Consider the following 15,951-nt stretch of genomic DNA (forward strand, 5'->3'; position numbering starts at 1 on the left):
GTATCAATTACAGGATTATTATTATTGTGAGGGAGTTTCTGTACTCCGACCGAGTACCTCCGCCCAATCCGCTTCCTAGCCTTTGGGGGGAGAGCCTGGAACACTTAAACCCCAGTCACCAAGGGTTGCCTGGAGTCCCTGCGGAACTCTCCCCCCTGATCAGACTCTTCTTCCAGGCAGATATCATCTCCTCTGTAACTTTCCTTCCAGGCAGGTATGCACCTCTGGCAGTAATGTGATAGCTATTGCCTTTAAAAAGACACTTGCAGCTCTCAGATCTAGCTCTCTTGATTGCCTCTGTAGTCACAGGTATCAAGCATCCATCCAACAGGTCGAAAGACTCTGTTACTGGAATCCCTGAATGAACAAACACAGTACGCAGAGTTCCAACATGAACTAATTTATAAAATTTTACCTGGGACTAGCCCATATACTTATTACATCAACCTTGCTGTGGCAACTTAATAAAAATACAAATAACTCAAAACGTGTCGTAAAACATACAGGAACTTATAACAAAATAATATCATATTTAAAAAGGGGAGGAGAATACAATAACTAACACCAAATATCCCCCCTGCTTGCAGAATTCATAATATGCAAATCTACCTGAATATGCAAATTAACAAGCCTTGCCATTCAGGTAGTGCATATAGCTGTTTCAAGATCCTTTCAACCAACAGGTGGCAAGGTACAGGCTCCACAGCCAAATCCACCTAGTTGATTGCAAATATCAGCAGGACAGGATAGAACACAAACAATTAACCCCAAACAACCACATAACATCCATCCTGCACCGCAATGGGCAAAGAGTAACTTAAACATAGGAGTCATACTAAGACCTAATTGAATTGTCCATCTTAAGCTCCCGGTGATGGTGACTACCGTCACACTATATACAAATAAACATATAAGTTTACAGATCATGGTACCACACACAACCATTCTATTCAATAACTACATTTTCACACGAAGACGTTGCACATAAACATATTTCAATGTTGTTGTACATACAGGAATAGGAGGTAGTGAGGACAGTCATGGAGTTAATGGAGATTGGGGAATGTGGAGACTCATATTTGAACTTTTCCTACCCACTTATAAAATGTATAGGTGTCTCTGTCTGTTATGCTATATATAGATCTCATACAGCAGAGTTCTCTTGCTTGTTAAAACAGTTGCAAAATACATATACAAAGATTATTCCAATCAAACCACTATGAAAAAAATCTCCCTTTATACATGTTTATCTGTTTAATCTTAATGGCTTCTGATACCCAGCTATTTTAAAATAGTTATTTAAAAATAAATGCAACTAAGATGCAACGGTACTCCTAATACATGTATACACTGCTAATGCACACATACAAATAGGAATTTACTTTACTAGTCCAGATATAATTTCAAACTTTCACAAGGATGGGTTCACTAAACTCTGAATTGGGCTGAAAAGAAAATTTAATTGCCTAACTGAGACTAAGATAGCCAAACAGTGAGCTATCGTTGAGTTGGAGAATTTTTACAGATGAGCTATTCTTGACTCAATTTTGCTGCTTAGTTTTTTTTTTTTTTACAGTTTAGAGCTCAGTGAATACGCCCCACAGTGTCACAACTCCTGCTCTTTGCGACAATTCTACTCTGTATTTTGTCTGTCCCTTGTAAAAATGAACTATCTCTCAAATGCTCTCCTTCTCCAATTACAGTATCGGAATTTTCTTCTGGAGGCTAGCTGTCACACCCCTCTCACAAAATATAAATATGGCCCATCCAGCTGCATTTAGTATCTTTGCAGCTGCATCCTTCGCTCAGTCTTTATCGATCTGTGTGGACAACAGGTACGTTTCGTACACCATGTACTGCTCTGTCATCATTATATCTTTATCATAGGTTGTTTTTTTTTTGTTGCTAAATTCTAAAATGTGGCAAATTGTAGCTAACATAGCTGAGACTATAGCAGATTTCTAGAATTATTTCTCGTTAACTTGCCAAAATGATACCATTCATCTGTAGGATTTTATTTATTTTAAATGGTAAATAAGTATTTATTAATAAATGTACATAATGTCAATCAACAAACCAACTGTCTGGTAAAAACATTCCGATAGCAATCTCTGTGACTCCCTACATTATTGCTGAATGGTTATTACCATCTGTATTTAATTAGAGGTATCAGAGTTTAAAAAAAAAAAAAAAACATGTTGTAAGAGAGGATAACAATCTCTATGATTCCCTAAGATTAAAGGGACAATCTAAGCAAGCAACAGAACAGCTTTATCTTAAAGGAACATTACAGGCACCATAACCACTATAGCTCACTGCCCCCCTTTTATAATCATGAGGAGTTAAATTGTTCTTGAATGCCAGATACCACTCACTCTTCCAATATAATCTGCCTGAAGTTTCTCAACAGAAACCTACATTAGCTTTCGAGAGATAAGACTTGCTGCGCAGGGTTCTCAGGAGGGGAAGGAAGGATTCAAAAACAGTTTGACTCCTGAAAATGGGAAGAAATGAGGGGAATCCTGGAATCATAAACCCTACAGTAAGACGTAGTGGTTATGTTGCCTGGATGTTCAGTTAATGAAGCAGCTTTGATGCAAAGATCATGCCCTTGAAGTACGAGTTAAATCATTTTTGCTTCTATTTATGTAGCCCGATCAACACAGCCAGTAGCTGTAACTCACACAGGGTCCAGAAAAAAAAAATGTTTTTTTTTTTTGTTTCAATCAGATCTTACAGCACAGTAGGGGTGAAAATGAATTAAACATTTTAGGCCACAGTAGCCAAACTGAAAGTACAGCTGACTACGAGTGCAATGAGTATGGCCTCATTGTTTCAAAATGTGTTATTGAGCTAGACCAGTGATGGCGAACCTATGGCACGCGTGCCACAGGTGGCACGCCGGGCCCTCTCTGTGGGCACGCGGCCATAGGTTTGCCATCACTGCAGAGTAGGCGCCTGCCTGCCCGAAACGGCAGGCGCCTACTCTGCTTCCGTGTCGGCAGGACCGGAAGCAGGGGGGAGGGATCGAGGAAGCAGCTCTCCTGTCCTCCCTCGAGCTGTGTGGAGCGTTGCCGCGCGTTACCATGGCAACGCTCCACACAGCATCGCGCGGGAGGACAGGAGAGCTGCAGGACCTGTCCTGTCCTGCATAACACCACCGGACCACCAGGGATGACTGTGTTCCCCCCCTCCCCTTCACCAAAGGTAACAAGAAGGGAAGGGGGGGATACTGATTTAATTACCTACCCCCCTTACCTACAGCACCCCCTACTCCCCTTACCAACAGACCCCTACCATAGCACCCCTACTCCCACCACCCCTACCCCCAGCACCCCTACTCCCACTACCCACAGCACCCATACCCCCCTTACCCACAGCATCCCTACCCCCAGCACCCCTACTCCCACTACCCACAGCACCCTTACCCACAGCACCCTTACCCACAGCACCCTTACTCCCAGCACCCCTACTCCCAGCACCCCTACTCCCAGCACCCTTACTCCCAGCACCCCTACTCCCAGCACCCCTACTCCCAGCACCCCTACTCCCAGCACCCCTACTCCCAGCACCCCTACTCCCACCACCCACAGCACCCCTACCCCAGCACCCCTACTCCCACTACCCACAGCACCCATACCCCCCTTACCAAGAGCATCCCTACCCCCAGCACCCCTACTCCCACTACCCACAGCACCCCTACCTCCCTTACCCCCAGCACCCCTACCCCCTTACCCACAGCACCCCTACCCCCTTACCAACAGCACCCCTACTTCCACTACCCACAGCACCCATACCCCCCTTACCCACAGCATCCCTACCCCCAGCACCCCTACTTCCACTACCCACAGCACCCCTACCCCCAGCACCCCTACTCCCACTACCCCCAGCACCCCTATCCCCAGCACCCCTACCCCCAGCACCCCTACTCCCACTACCCCCAGCACCCCTACCCCCAGCACCCCTACCCCCAGCACCCCTACTCCCACTACCCACAGCACCCCTACTCCCACTACCCACACAGCACCCATACCCCCCTTACCCACAGCATCCCTACCCCCAGCACCCCTACTCCCACTACCCACAGCACCCCTACCTCCCTTACCCCCAGCACCCCTACTCCCCCTACACACAGCACCCCTACCCCCAGCACCCCTACCCCCCTTACCCACAGCACCCCTACCCCCAGCACCCCTACCCCCTTACCCACAGCACCACTACCCCCAGCACCCCTACTCCCACTACCCACAGCACCCCTACCCCTAGCACCCCTACCCCACTTACCCACAGCACCCCTACCCCCAGCACCCCTACCCCACTTACCCACAGCACCCCTACCCCCAGCACCCCTACCCCACTTGCCCACAGCAACCATACCCCCAGCACCCCTACCCCAGCACCCCTACCCCAGCACCCCTACCCCAGCACCCCTACCCCAGCACCCCTACCCACAGCACCCGTACCCCCGCACCCACAGCACCCCTATCCACAGCACCCCTACACACAGCACCCCTACCCACAGCACCCCCACCCCCTACACACAGCACCCCTACCCACAGCACCCCTACCGCCCCACAAACACAGCACCCCCCACACACACAGCACCCTTTCCTCCCCCCACACACAGCACCCTTTCCTCCCCCCACACACAGCACCCTTTCCTCCCCCCCCACACAGCACCCTTTCCCCCCCCCACACAGCACCCTTCCCCCCACACACACAGCACCCTTCCCCCCACACACACAGCACCCTTCCCCCCCACACAAAGCACCCTTTCCCCCCCACACAGCACCCTCCCCCCCCACACAGCACCCTCCCCCCCACACAGCACCCTCCCCCCCCACACAGCACCCTTTCCCCCCCACACAGCACCCTTTCCCCCCCACACAGCACCCTTTCCCCCCCACACAGCACCCTTTCCCCCCCCACACAGCACCCTTTCCCCCCCACACACAGCACCCTTCCCCCCCACACACAGCGCACCCTTTCCGCCCCCCCACACACAGAGCACCCTTTCCGCCCCCCCACACACAGCGCACCCTTTCCGCCCCCCCACACACAGCACCCTTTCCGCCCCCCCACACACAGCACCCTTTCCGCCCCCCCCCACACAGCACCCTTTCCGCCCCCCCACACACAGCACCCTTTCCGCCCCCCCACACACAGCACCCTTTCCGCCCCCCCACACACTGCACCCTTTCTCCCCCCCACACAGCACCTTTCCCCTCCCACACACACACCGCACCTTTCCCCCCCCCGACACACAGCACCTTTCCCCCGCCACACAGCACCCTTTCCCCCCCCACACAGCACCCTTTCCCCCCCCCACACACAGCACCCTTCCCCCCCCACACACAGCACCCTTCCCCCCCCACACACAGCACCCTTCCCCCCCCACACACAGCACCCTTCCCCCCCCACACACAGGACCCTTCCCCCCCCACACAAAGCACCCTTTCCCCCCCACACACAGCACCCTTTCCCCCCCACACACAGCACCTTTCCCCCCCCCCACACAGCACCCTTTCCCCCCCACACACAGCACCCTTCCCCCCACACACAGCACCCTTCCCCCCCCACACAAAGCACCCTTTCCCCCCACACACAGCACCCTTTCCCCCCCACACACAGCACCCTTTCCCCCCCACACACAGCACCCTTTCCCCCCCACACACAGCACCCTTTGCCCCCCCCACACACAGCACCCTTTCCCCCCCACACACACAGCACCCTTTGCCCCCCCACACACACAGCACCCTTTGCCCCCCCCACACACAGCACCCTTCCCCCCCCACACAGCACCCTTCCCCCCCCCACAGCACCCTTCCCCCCCCACAGCACCCTTCCCCCCCCCCCACAGCACCCTTCCCCCCCACACAGCACCCTTTCCCCCACCCTTTCCCCCACCCTTTCCCCCAAACACACACAGCACCCCAATCCCCCACACACAGCACCCCAACCCCCCCCACACAGCACCCCAACCCCCCACACACAGCACCCCAACCCCCCACACACAACATTACACACAGACACATACACTGCACCCCTCAATGCAGTATATGTGTGTGTTCAGCAGTCTTTATGTATTCAGCAGTGTGTGTGTGTGCGCACCTTTCCCCCCCACACACAGCACCTTTCCCCCCCCACACAGCACCCTTTCCCCCACCCTTTCCCCCAAACACACACAGCACCCCAATCCCCCACACACAGCACCCCAACCCCCCACACACAGCACCCCAACCCCCCACACACAGCACCCCAACCCCCCACACACAGCACCCCACCCCCCCACACACAGCACCCCACCCCCCACACACAACATTACACACAGACACATACACTGCACCCCTCAATGCAGTATATGTGTGTGTTCAGCAGTCTTTATGTATTCAGCAGTGTGTGTGTGTGTGTGTGTGTGTGTGTATTCAGCAGACTGCGTGCGTGTATTCAGCAGACTGCGTACTCAGCAGTGTGCGTGTATTTAGCGGACTGTGTGTGTATTTAGCAGTCTGTCTATGTCTCGGTGTGTGAATGTGTTCAGCAGTCTGTGTGTATGTATTGCATTTGTTGGAGATACTAATATAAGCTTAATTTATATCATTATTTAAAATTTGTATAATTTAACTCTATGTTGTGTTCTTCTTTTAAAACAAAAGTTGTTAACTGTACGAGTAGTTTTTTCTAAACGTAAACCTCAGTATTCAGGTTTAATTGTCGTGTTGGCACTTTGAGGGAAAAAAAGTTGGCATGTATTGCAGTTTGGGCACTCGGGCTCAAAAAGGTTCGCCATCACTGAGCTAGACTATATGGCAAAATGCCAAAAGTATGCAAACTTTGACATAGCAGTAATTAAAAACAAATGTCTCAATTATGTTCTCGATGTTACATTGCAAATTCATCCTGGTGAATTGTTATTGTTTATTTTATGGTGATGAGAGACACTTTGCAATGCCAGACTTATTGTAAACTAGACATATTTTAACCGCATAAGGACCAATTGCCATTACTACATCCAAAAGTAAAATAATAGGGGTCTAGGCACTCCTTGGTTCAAGACAGGCACTTTATTGAGAACCACAACAGCAACGTTTCGACCCCAAAAGGTCTTTGTCAAGCTGATACATACATCAATTTTACAATATATATAACAAACTTTAAACAATCACAATTATAAAATACACATGTGAATCAGTATCATAAGCAAGTAGTTTAACAGGGGGAAATAGTGTATCACTTATCAACAATACTTTGTTAATTATATTAATTAGAAAGACAGTCTAATAATTAATTGCCAATAATGAACAAGCTTTAAAAAAGAAACGTATACATTATTTTTATATGGATACTGACATAACATCCAAGTGTATATAGGACATAAAATACACATATACAACATAAATACAGTACAAAGATAAGACCAGAGTATACGAGTACAGAAATTTCCATTATCGATTAGAAATCCTTGATCAAAATCACAAAGTATTAATATTAAGTATCCTTACAACATAAAGCGCTTCAAGTTCAAAGAGTTTTCATATATAGAAGAAAGTGTGTATAAAGAGATGCCCTTAAGTAGGTTATTTCCATTATCAATTAAAGATCCTTGATCAAGATTACAGAGTATTAATATAAATTATCCTTAACACATAAAGCACATCAAATTCACAGAGTTTTTATATGTAAGGCAAAATGTATAAATAGACTAGAACGACTCATTTGGAGTCGAAGTGTATATAATATCTGCATAATCTAAAACTTTGAAAGAGACAAAGATTCGACTGTAATCACTGTAAGTGATAGAAAAGTGAAAAATGTATAGGATTCAAACCAGTGTTCAACTGTGTTTGAATTAGATAAATGGCTATATATGGCTTAATACATCCAAGACAATCTACTCGAAAGGTGCACTTTAGGTACTATAACCACTACACAGTGTCGGAGTTGCCACCGGTGCGGCTAGTGTAACTGCACCGGGGCCCGCTGGCTCAGGGAGACCATAGGGTGGCCACTGCACTTAGGGCCACCTGATGGATATTATTTTTTATTCCTGAGCAGGAGCACGGTTGGATGCCGAGGCCCTTTAACCCCTTAAGGATCAAACTTCTGGAATAAAAGGGAATCATGACATGTCACACATGTCATGTGTCCTTAAGGGGTTAAGAGCCTGATCGTGCCTGTGCAGTATCTGCCGGCTGGGAATAAGTGATAAACAGCCTGTCACTTCCTCCCAGCTTCGCACACAGAGACCACAGGAGGGAGAGAGGAGGAGGAGATAGCATAGGCAGCATGGGGTGAGAGGAGCAACAAGAGAGCTGCTCCACAAGTTCAACCCACTACCATCAAAATCAGGCAGTAGGACCACAAGCAACCACCCTCCTGGATATAAACGGTAAGCTAACAGGAGGGTGGCTGCAAATATTATAGTTATAACATGCATGTGTGTCAGATTGTGTGCGTGTGTGTGTGCATCTGTGTGTCAGGGTGTGTGCATGTGTCAGTGTGTGCATGTGCATTTGTCAGTCAGGGTGTGTGTGTGTGTGTGTATCTCTGTGTCAGGATGTGTGCATGTATCAGCATGTGTGTCTTTGTGTGTGCATCAATGTGTCAGGGTGGGCATCTGTGTGTGTGTGTGTGTGTGTTTATGTCAGTGTGTGTATCTCTGAATCAGGATTTGTGAGCGTGTGTGTGTTTGTGTCTTATGCATCTGTGTGTGCGTGTTTATGTCAATGTGTGTATCTGTGTGTCAGGATGTGTGCATGTGTCTGTTTATGTGTGTATTTGTCAGTGTGTGTCCGTGTATGTGTGTATGTGTATATGTGTGTCAGGGTATGCTTTTGTGTGTGTATCTGTGTGTCAGGCTGTGTATATATCAGTGTGTGTATCTCTGTGTCAGTGTTTGTGAAATGTGTCAGTGTGTGTATCTTTGTGTGTATGTGTCAGGGTGTATATGAATTTGTGTGTATATGTCAGTGTCTTTATATGTGTGTATCTGTGTGTTAATGTGTATGTGTATCTGTGTATGTATGTATGTATGTATGTATGTATGTATGTATGTATGTATGTATGTGGCAGTGTATGTGCATACATCAAAGCAATCACGAACCAACATATCATGAAAAAACACCCCTGCAATCAAAGAACATATATTACATACAAACGCACATTCACTACACACAATACAACCCAAATGTACATTCACATTTAAAAGCCACCATCACATCCAAACACACCCCTACAATCACACGCAAACGTTGCATACAAACACACCCCAGTATTAAAACACTAAAATTTAATACAAAGAGTCCCTTTACTCAAACAAAAACACTACACACAAAAGGACACCTGCATTTAAAAGCCAACACATCGTACAAACACACTTCTGCATTCACACAAGTACACCACTGAATTCCAATGGCAACAGTATATACAAATACACCCCTACATGCACACATGTACTCTATACAAAAACATCCTTACATTGAAATGCACAAACACTGCTCACAAATACAACCCTGCAAGAATAGGCAAATGGTAGATCCCCACCTGGTATAACATTGATGGAGTTGTATGACAGATAGGGATCTACCTATTGACCACTCTTGCAGAAGGGGGGAGGGGAGAAATCACTTTCTGCACTAGGATCCTCCCTGCATTAGTTCCACCACTGCCACTACATCCCATTTGAGTGGATATGGTACTATCCAATATTAGCATTATTCCTGGACCTGATTCAAATTATTTTTGAAAGGATTAACACAACAAAAGGGTGTCTCAGTGTCTGGTTCCTTGGTCATTATGTTGCTAATTTTGAAGTTACACTTGTATGTTAGTAGTGTCAATTTCGTCCAAATTTGGACAGTACTGATTGGCTGAATGGTTTTATAGGGGATGGCTCCAGTAGTCTGCTAGCACCATTACCACTACACTACTATTATTTGATGAAGAGTGTGTGGTAGTGTGTGTGTATATATGTGTGTGTGTGCAGGTATATGTGCCTCTGAATGCATTATGATAAGGAAAATTGTGAAGCTGTGTGTGTTTCTGGAATTGTGTATCAGTATGTGTGTGTGTGCTTGTATGGCATTGCTTATCTGTGTTTATGGAAGTGAATATCCTTGTGTGTATGTCTGTATGGCACTGTGTATGGCTGAGGGATTTTGTCCCAAATAGGGACTGTCTCTCCTAAATAGTAATACATGAGAGGTATGAAATTCAAATTACAGTACTGTTCACCTTTTAAAATTTGACAATTCATCTTACATGAATAAGCACCATAATCACTAAAGCTCACTGTAGTAGTTACAGTACCGGGAGTTCCCTGGCATCCCTTTCCGCATTGTAAGATGTAAAACCATTTTAGAATGGTTTGACTTCTTATCTGGGGTCCATTAGGTACAGCTACCCAATTCCGCTACCATCTAAGCCGGACCTTCTGTTATCTCTCTGGAGCTAAGCCCTAGCTAACATACTTAAAGAAGTAGTGGAGGCGGGAAGTGGTACTCGACAGAACAAACTATAGTTGTTATGGGACTTGGCGTGTACCTTTAATTTGTACACTGGAGCCATGATAAAGTGTGTTCATTATCCTAAACCAATGCTATTTTGTTTAATTCATTTATAAAAAATATTGTCCTACCTTTCTATGCATTTGAGTTTTGTTTTGTTTTCATGTAATTATTTTATGTGTATTGAAATAACCGTATACATTTACTTTTCACTCTTGATGGATAACTTAATACGTTTTTTTTTTTTTTTACTTTAAGCATTTACTTTGTATTGACGTTATCTCATATGTGCTATTTTTGTTGTTTCTATTTTCCTGTTCATCATATTATTCTGTTTTTCTAAAGCAGGCACAATGATGTTTAATGAAGATTACCAATCATTGGTTCGGGGTCTTTCTGAAGTAGATTTCACAGGAACTTCCATACCTTGCAAACTGATCCTTATTGGAGACTCTGCATTTCCTGTGCTGGTGTCCCCTGCAGGAGATGTACTCATTGCCGCATCTCACTATGGGAAGGGTCGAGTGGTAGTTATGGCCCATGAGAGTTACCTGAACAGCCCAAGCCTCTTGGGCTTCATGCAGAATGCAGTGTCATGGCTGAAAGCATCTGCAGAAGCTGTTATTGGAGTACACAGCAGTCTGGACCTTCTTACAAAAACACTCCAAGACTCTGGTTGCACAGTTAATAAAATCTCTGGACTTACCCAAGGTCTGGGTGTTATGTGCATTGATGGCTATGACGACAGCCAGGCTAAAGACATCATCTCCTTTCTGTATGAAGGTGGTGGTCTATTAATTGCAGCCCAGGCATGGTACTGGTCTTACAGCCATAAAAATGAGAATGTTCTGCTAGATTTTCCTGGAAACAAAATAATATCGGTTTCTGGCATTTACTTTCATGACACATATGGTGAAAGAGGGACATTTACCGTGAGTCCAGACATCCCTCACATCCCAATGTTCTCTGAGTGAGTATTTACAGACTATTCACATCAAAACTTACTTTTATGAAATGTAAACCAAAACATTTTGTACTACAAGTATACCTCACTTAAAGGGACTCTATAGTCACCATATAAAAGCAAGAAAGACAGGTCCCCCAGCCTTCCTTCTTGCTTTTATATGAACTTTCATTAATAAAAAAAAAAAAATCGGTGTTTTTATATTAAAAACTTACCTCCGTTCCAGCGCCGAGCTCCCCGCTAGGCCGCGCCCCCTTTTTCGTCAAAATGACGAAATCGCGGGGCCCAATGGGACGGCTTCGCGCTGGACCAATCGCGTTCTTCATAGAGCGGCATTGAATGCCGCCCTATGAAGAACCTGAGCGCTTTACCGCGCATGTGCGCGGAATGCGCGTTCGCGAGCTGAGCTGTCTGACTGACAGCTCAGCTCGCTTTCTAAAATTATCAATAAGGGGGGGGACCTACTGTCCCCCCCCAGCCCCCACCCCTGTGCGGCGGGTGGGGGCCCTAAAATGATCAATGAGGGGGGGGACCTACTGCCCCCCCCGGCCCCCACCCCTGAGCGGCGGGTGGGGGCCCTAAAATTATCAATAAGGGGGGGGACCTACTGTCCCCCCCCGGCCCCCACCCCTGTGCGGCGGGTGGGGGCCCTAAAATTATCAATGAGGGGGGGGGACCTACTGTCCCCCCCCGGCCCCCACCCCTGTGCGGCGGGTGGGGGCCCTACAATTATCAATAAGGGGGGGACCTACTGTCCCCCCCCGGCCCCCACCCCTGTGCGGCGGGTGGGGGCCCTAAAATTATCAATAAGGGGGGGACCTACTGTCCCCCCCCGGCCCCCACCCCTGTGCGGCGGGTGGGGGCCCTAAAATTATCAATAAGGGGGGGACCTATTGTCCCCCCCCCGGCCCCCACCCCTGAGCGGTGGGTGGGGGCCCTAAAATGATCAATAAGGGGGGGACCTACTGTCCCCCCCGGCCCCCACCCCTGAGCGGTGGGTGGGGGCCCTAAATACAAAGGGGGGGGACCCTAGTTAACCCTCCCCCCCCAAAAAAAAAATATCTCCCTACCTACCCCCCTCACCCTAAAAATAATGAGGGGGGACCATTAACTAAAAACCTGTAAAAAAGAAAAAATGAGATAAAATCAACTTACCATTCGATGTTTTCTTTCTTCTAAAATCTTCTTTCTTCAGCCCCAAAAAAGGCCAAATAAAAATCCATAATAACCGACGCAATTAAAAAAAACAAAAAAAAAACGAGCGCACATAAAAATAATCCATCTTCACCCATGGAGGGCTCCGCGCAGACTGAGCTCCGCAGGGTGGGGAAGGCTTATAAAGCCTTGCCCCGCCCTGCAATTAGGCTAAGAACACTCTGATTGGTGGGTTTGAGCCAATCAGAGTGCTCTTTGTCATTTTACAAGCGTGGGAAAGTTTTTTGGAATTTTCCCACGCTTGTAAAATGACACAGAGCACTGTGATTGGATGGATTTCAAGCCATCCAATAACAGTGCTCTGTGTCATTTTACAAGCGTGGGAAAATTCCAAAGAACTTTCCCACGCTTGTAAAATGACACAGAGCACTGTGATTGGATGGCTTGAAATCCATCCAATCACAGTGCTCTGTGTCATTTTACAAGCGTGGGAAAATTCCAAAGAACTTTCCCACGCTTGTAAAATGACAAAGAGCACTCTGATTGGTTTAAACCCACCAATCAGAGTGTTCTTAGCCTAATTGCAGGGCGGGGCAAGGCTTTATAAGCCTTGCCCACCCTGCGGAGCTCAGTCTGCGCGGAGCCCTCCATGGGTGAAGATGGATTATTTTTTTTGCGCTCGTTTTTTTTTTTTTTTTTTTTTAATTGCGTCGGTTATTATGGATTTTTATTTGGCCTTTTTTGGGCTGAAGAAAGAAGATTTTAGAAGAAAGAAAACATCGAATGGTAAGTTTTTTTTATCTCTTTTTATTTTTTTACAGGTTTTTAGTTAATGTTCCCCCCCTCATTATTTTTAGGGTGAGGGGGGTAGGTAGGGAGATAATTTTTTTTTGGGGGGGGGGGAGGGTTAACTAGGGTCCCCCCCCCCCTTTGTATTTAGGGCCCCCACCCACCGCTCAGGGGTGGGGGCCGGGGGGGACAGTAGGTCCCCCCCTTATTGATCATTTTAGGGCCCCCACCCACCGCTCAGGGGTGGGGGCCGGGGGGGACAATAGGTCCCCCCCTTATTGATAATTTTAGGGCCCCCACCCGCCGCACAGGGGTGGGGGCCGGGGGGGGACAGTAGGTCCCCCCCTTATTGATAATTTTAGGGCCCCCACCCGCCGCACAGGGGTAGGGGCCGGGGGGGACAGTAGGTCCCCCCCTTATTGATAATTTTAGGGCCCCCACCCGCCGCACAGGGGTGGGGGCCGGGGGGGACTGTAGGCCCCCCCCCTTATCGATAATTTTAGGGCCCCCACCCACCGCTCAGGGGTGGGGGCCGGGGGGGGACAATAGGTCCCCCCCTTATTGATAATTTTAATTTTAGGGCCCCCACCCGCCGCACAGGGGTGGGGGCCGGGGGGGGGGGGGACAGTAGGTCCCCCTTATTGATAATTTCAGGGCCCCCACCCGCCGCACAGGGGTGGGGGCCGGGGGGGGACAGTAGGTCCCCCCCTTATTGATAATTTTAATTTTAGGGCCCCCACCCGCCGCACAGGGGTGGGGGCCGGGGGGGGGGGACAGTAGGTCCCCCCCCTTATTGATAATTTTAGGGCCCCCACCCGCCGCACAGCGGTGGGGGCCGGGGGGGGGGAAGGAGAGTAGGTCTCCCCCCCCCCCCCCCTTCAACCACTATTGTGGACAGTCAGCTCCCTGTGGGTTCGGGCTTCAGCTGTCAGCTGAAGCTGAAGCTGAAGCTGTCAGCTGAAGCCACGCCCACAGCAGTGCTGACAGGCTGTCAGCACACAAAGCGCGTTCACAGTGCTTTGTGTGCTGATAGCCCGTCTGATGCAATCACCCAGAATGCATCGGACGAGAGGCCTTTTTAGGGCCTCTGAACTCGGAAGTCCCTCTGGTGGCCGTCTGATTGACTGCAACAAGAGGTGTTCCAAGCTTCCAATGTAAACACTGCATTTTCTCAGAAAATACAGTGCTTACAAGAAAAAGGCTCCGGGTAGCTGTAGCACTCACCTGAACAACCTCATTAAGCTGAAGTTGTTCAGGTGACTATAGTGTCCCTTTAAAGTAATACTCAAGTGAGTTATAGTGGCTCACAAACAGAAACTTGCAAGGACCAGCAAATATTAAATCTTTAGGTGGCAAAACATTTGACAGATGGGGATCTACCTTTTGGCCACCTTTGTGCTAGAGGGGGCCCAAACAATTTCTTGCACCAGGTCCCTCTCTACATTAGTCCTACCACTGCCCTAAACCCAATTAATAAATTCAATAATCCAATAATAAACCAACAATCCTAAACATCCCATACACTACAATTGTAACCGCCCTAAAGATTATAATTCTCTAACACTAAGCACTTTATGTAATCTAACTCTGACCCCCTTTACCCTACCTACTCAGTTTTAACATTATCTTTTACCTTGCATGCATTTACATAACTGCATGAACTCACTATACTCACTATACTCACAGCTTCAAAGACAATACATTACAAACAGAAATACATGCATATGCATTTCTCAGATACCAATATATGATTTTTTTTCATGCAATGTCCAGCTAATAAATTCATTAAACTCACTTATTTGCCATTTATTTGGGAGGTTGGGATGTTGGGAGGGGTGAGGAGTAGAAGGTACCTTAGTATTCTTTGGCTACAGACATTTAACATGTAAATCCTGCCCTCTTTTTAAATTATATATTAATATATAATTATAAAAAAATGTATTTTAGCAATATATGTATACAGGGCCCACCTTAGGCCATTAGGTGCCCTGTGTGAAAAGTCTTCACGGCACACCCCCACTAAGTTGCAGGTATACAGTCACACACACTGGCACAGGCTGTCACACAAACAGTTGCAAGCCGACAGTCAGACACGCTCAGTTACAGGCATTCAGACACTCACGCTGCTGATAGGCACACACTCAGTTAAAGGCAGATAGTACATACAGGCACTGGCACACACAACGGCACAGCTACAGCGACACACACAATTGGAGTCACACACAGTTACAGTCACACACAGGCAGAAAGTCACACACACACACACACAGGCAGAAAGTCACACACACACACAGGCAGACAGTCACACGCACACACACACACACACACACACACATAGCAGACAGTCACACACACAAACACACAGGGAGACAGTCACACACAGGCAGACAGTCACACAGACAGACAGTTACACACACACAGGCAAGCAGACAGTCACACAGACAGACAGTCACACACGTACACACAGGCAGGCAGTCACAGGCAGACAGTCATACACACACACACACACAGGCAGACAGTCACACACACAGGGAGGCA

At 47.8% G+C, this 15,951-nt stretch overlaps 1 protein-coding gene across 2 annotated transcripts in view; it reads left to right on the forward strand.

The window, feature by feature from the left end:
* Positions 1-1,802: 1,802 nt before the first annotated feature.
* LOC134601259 (TRPM8 channel-associated factor homolog) overlaps positions 1,803-15,951 on the forward strand; it is a 95,105-nt gene continuing 80,956 nt past the window's right edge. Inside the window, exons 1-2 of one of the 2 annotated variants that reach the window (XM_063445725.1) lie at positions 1,803-1,835; positions 10,854-11,475. In XM_063445725.1, coding sequence (XP_063301795.1) covers positions 10,859-11,475 — 617 coding nt within the window. In that variant the 5' untranslated portion in view covers positions 1,803-1,835; positions 10,854-10,858. Of the gene's footprint in view, positions 1,836-8,350; positions 8,390-10,853; positions 11,476-15,951 lie in introns of those variants that run through there. The other variant, XM_063445726.1, reaches the window with a different exon arrangement.

This window comes from Pelobates fuscus, chromosome 3 (assembly GCF_036172605.1).
Source record: "Pelobates fuscus isolate aPelFus1 chromosome 3, aPelFus1.pri, whole genome shotgun sequence".
In the NCBI taxonomy this organism is placed as follows: domain Eukaryota; kingdom Metazoa; phylum Chordata; class Amphibia; order Anura; family Pelobatidae; genus Pelobates; species Pelobates fuscus.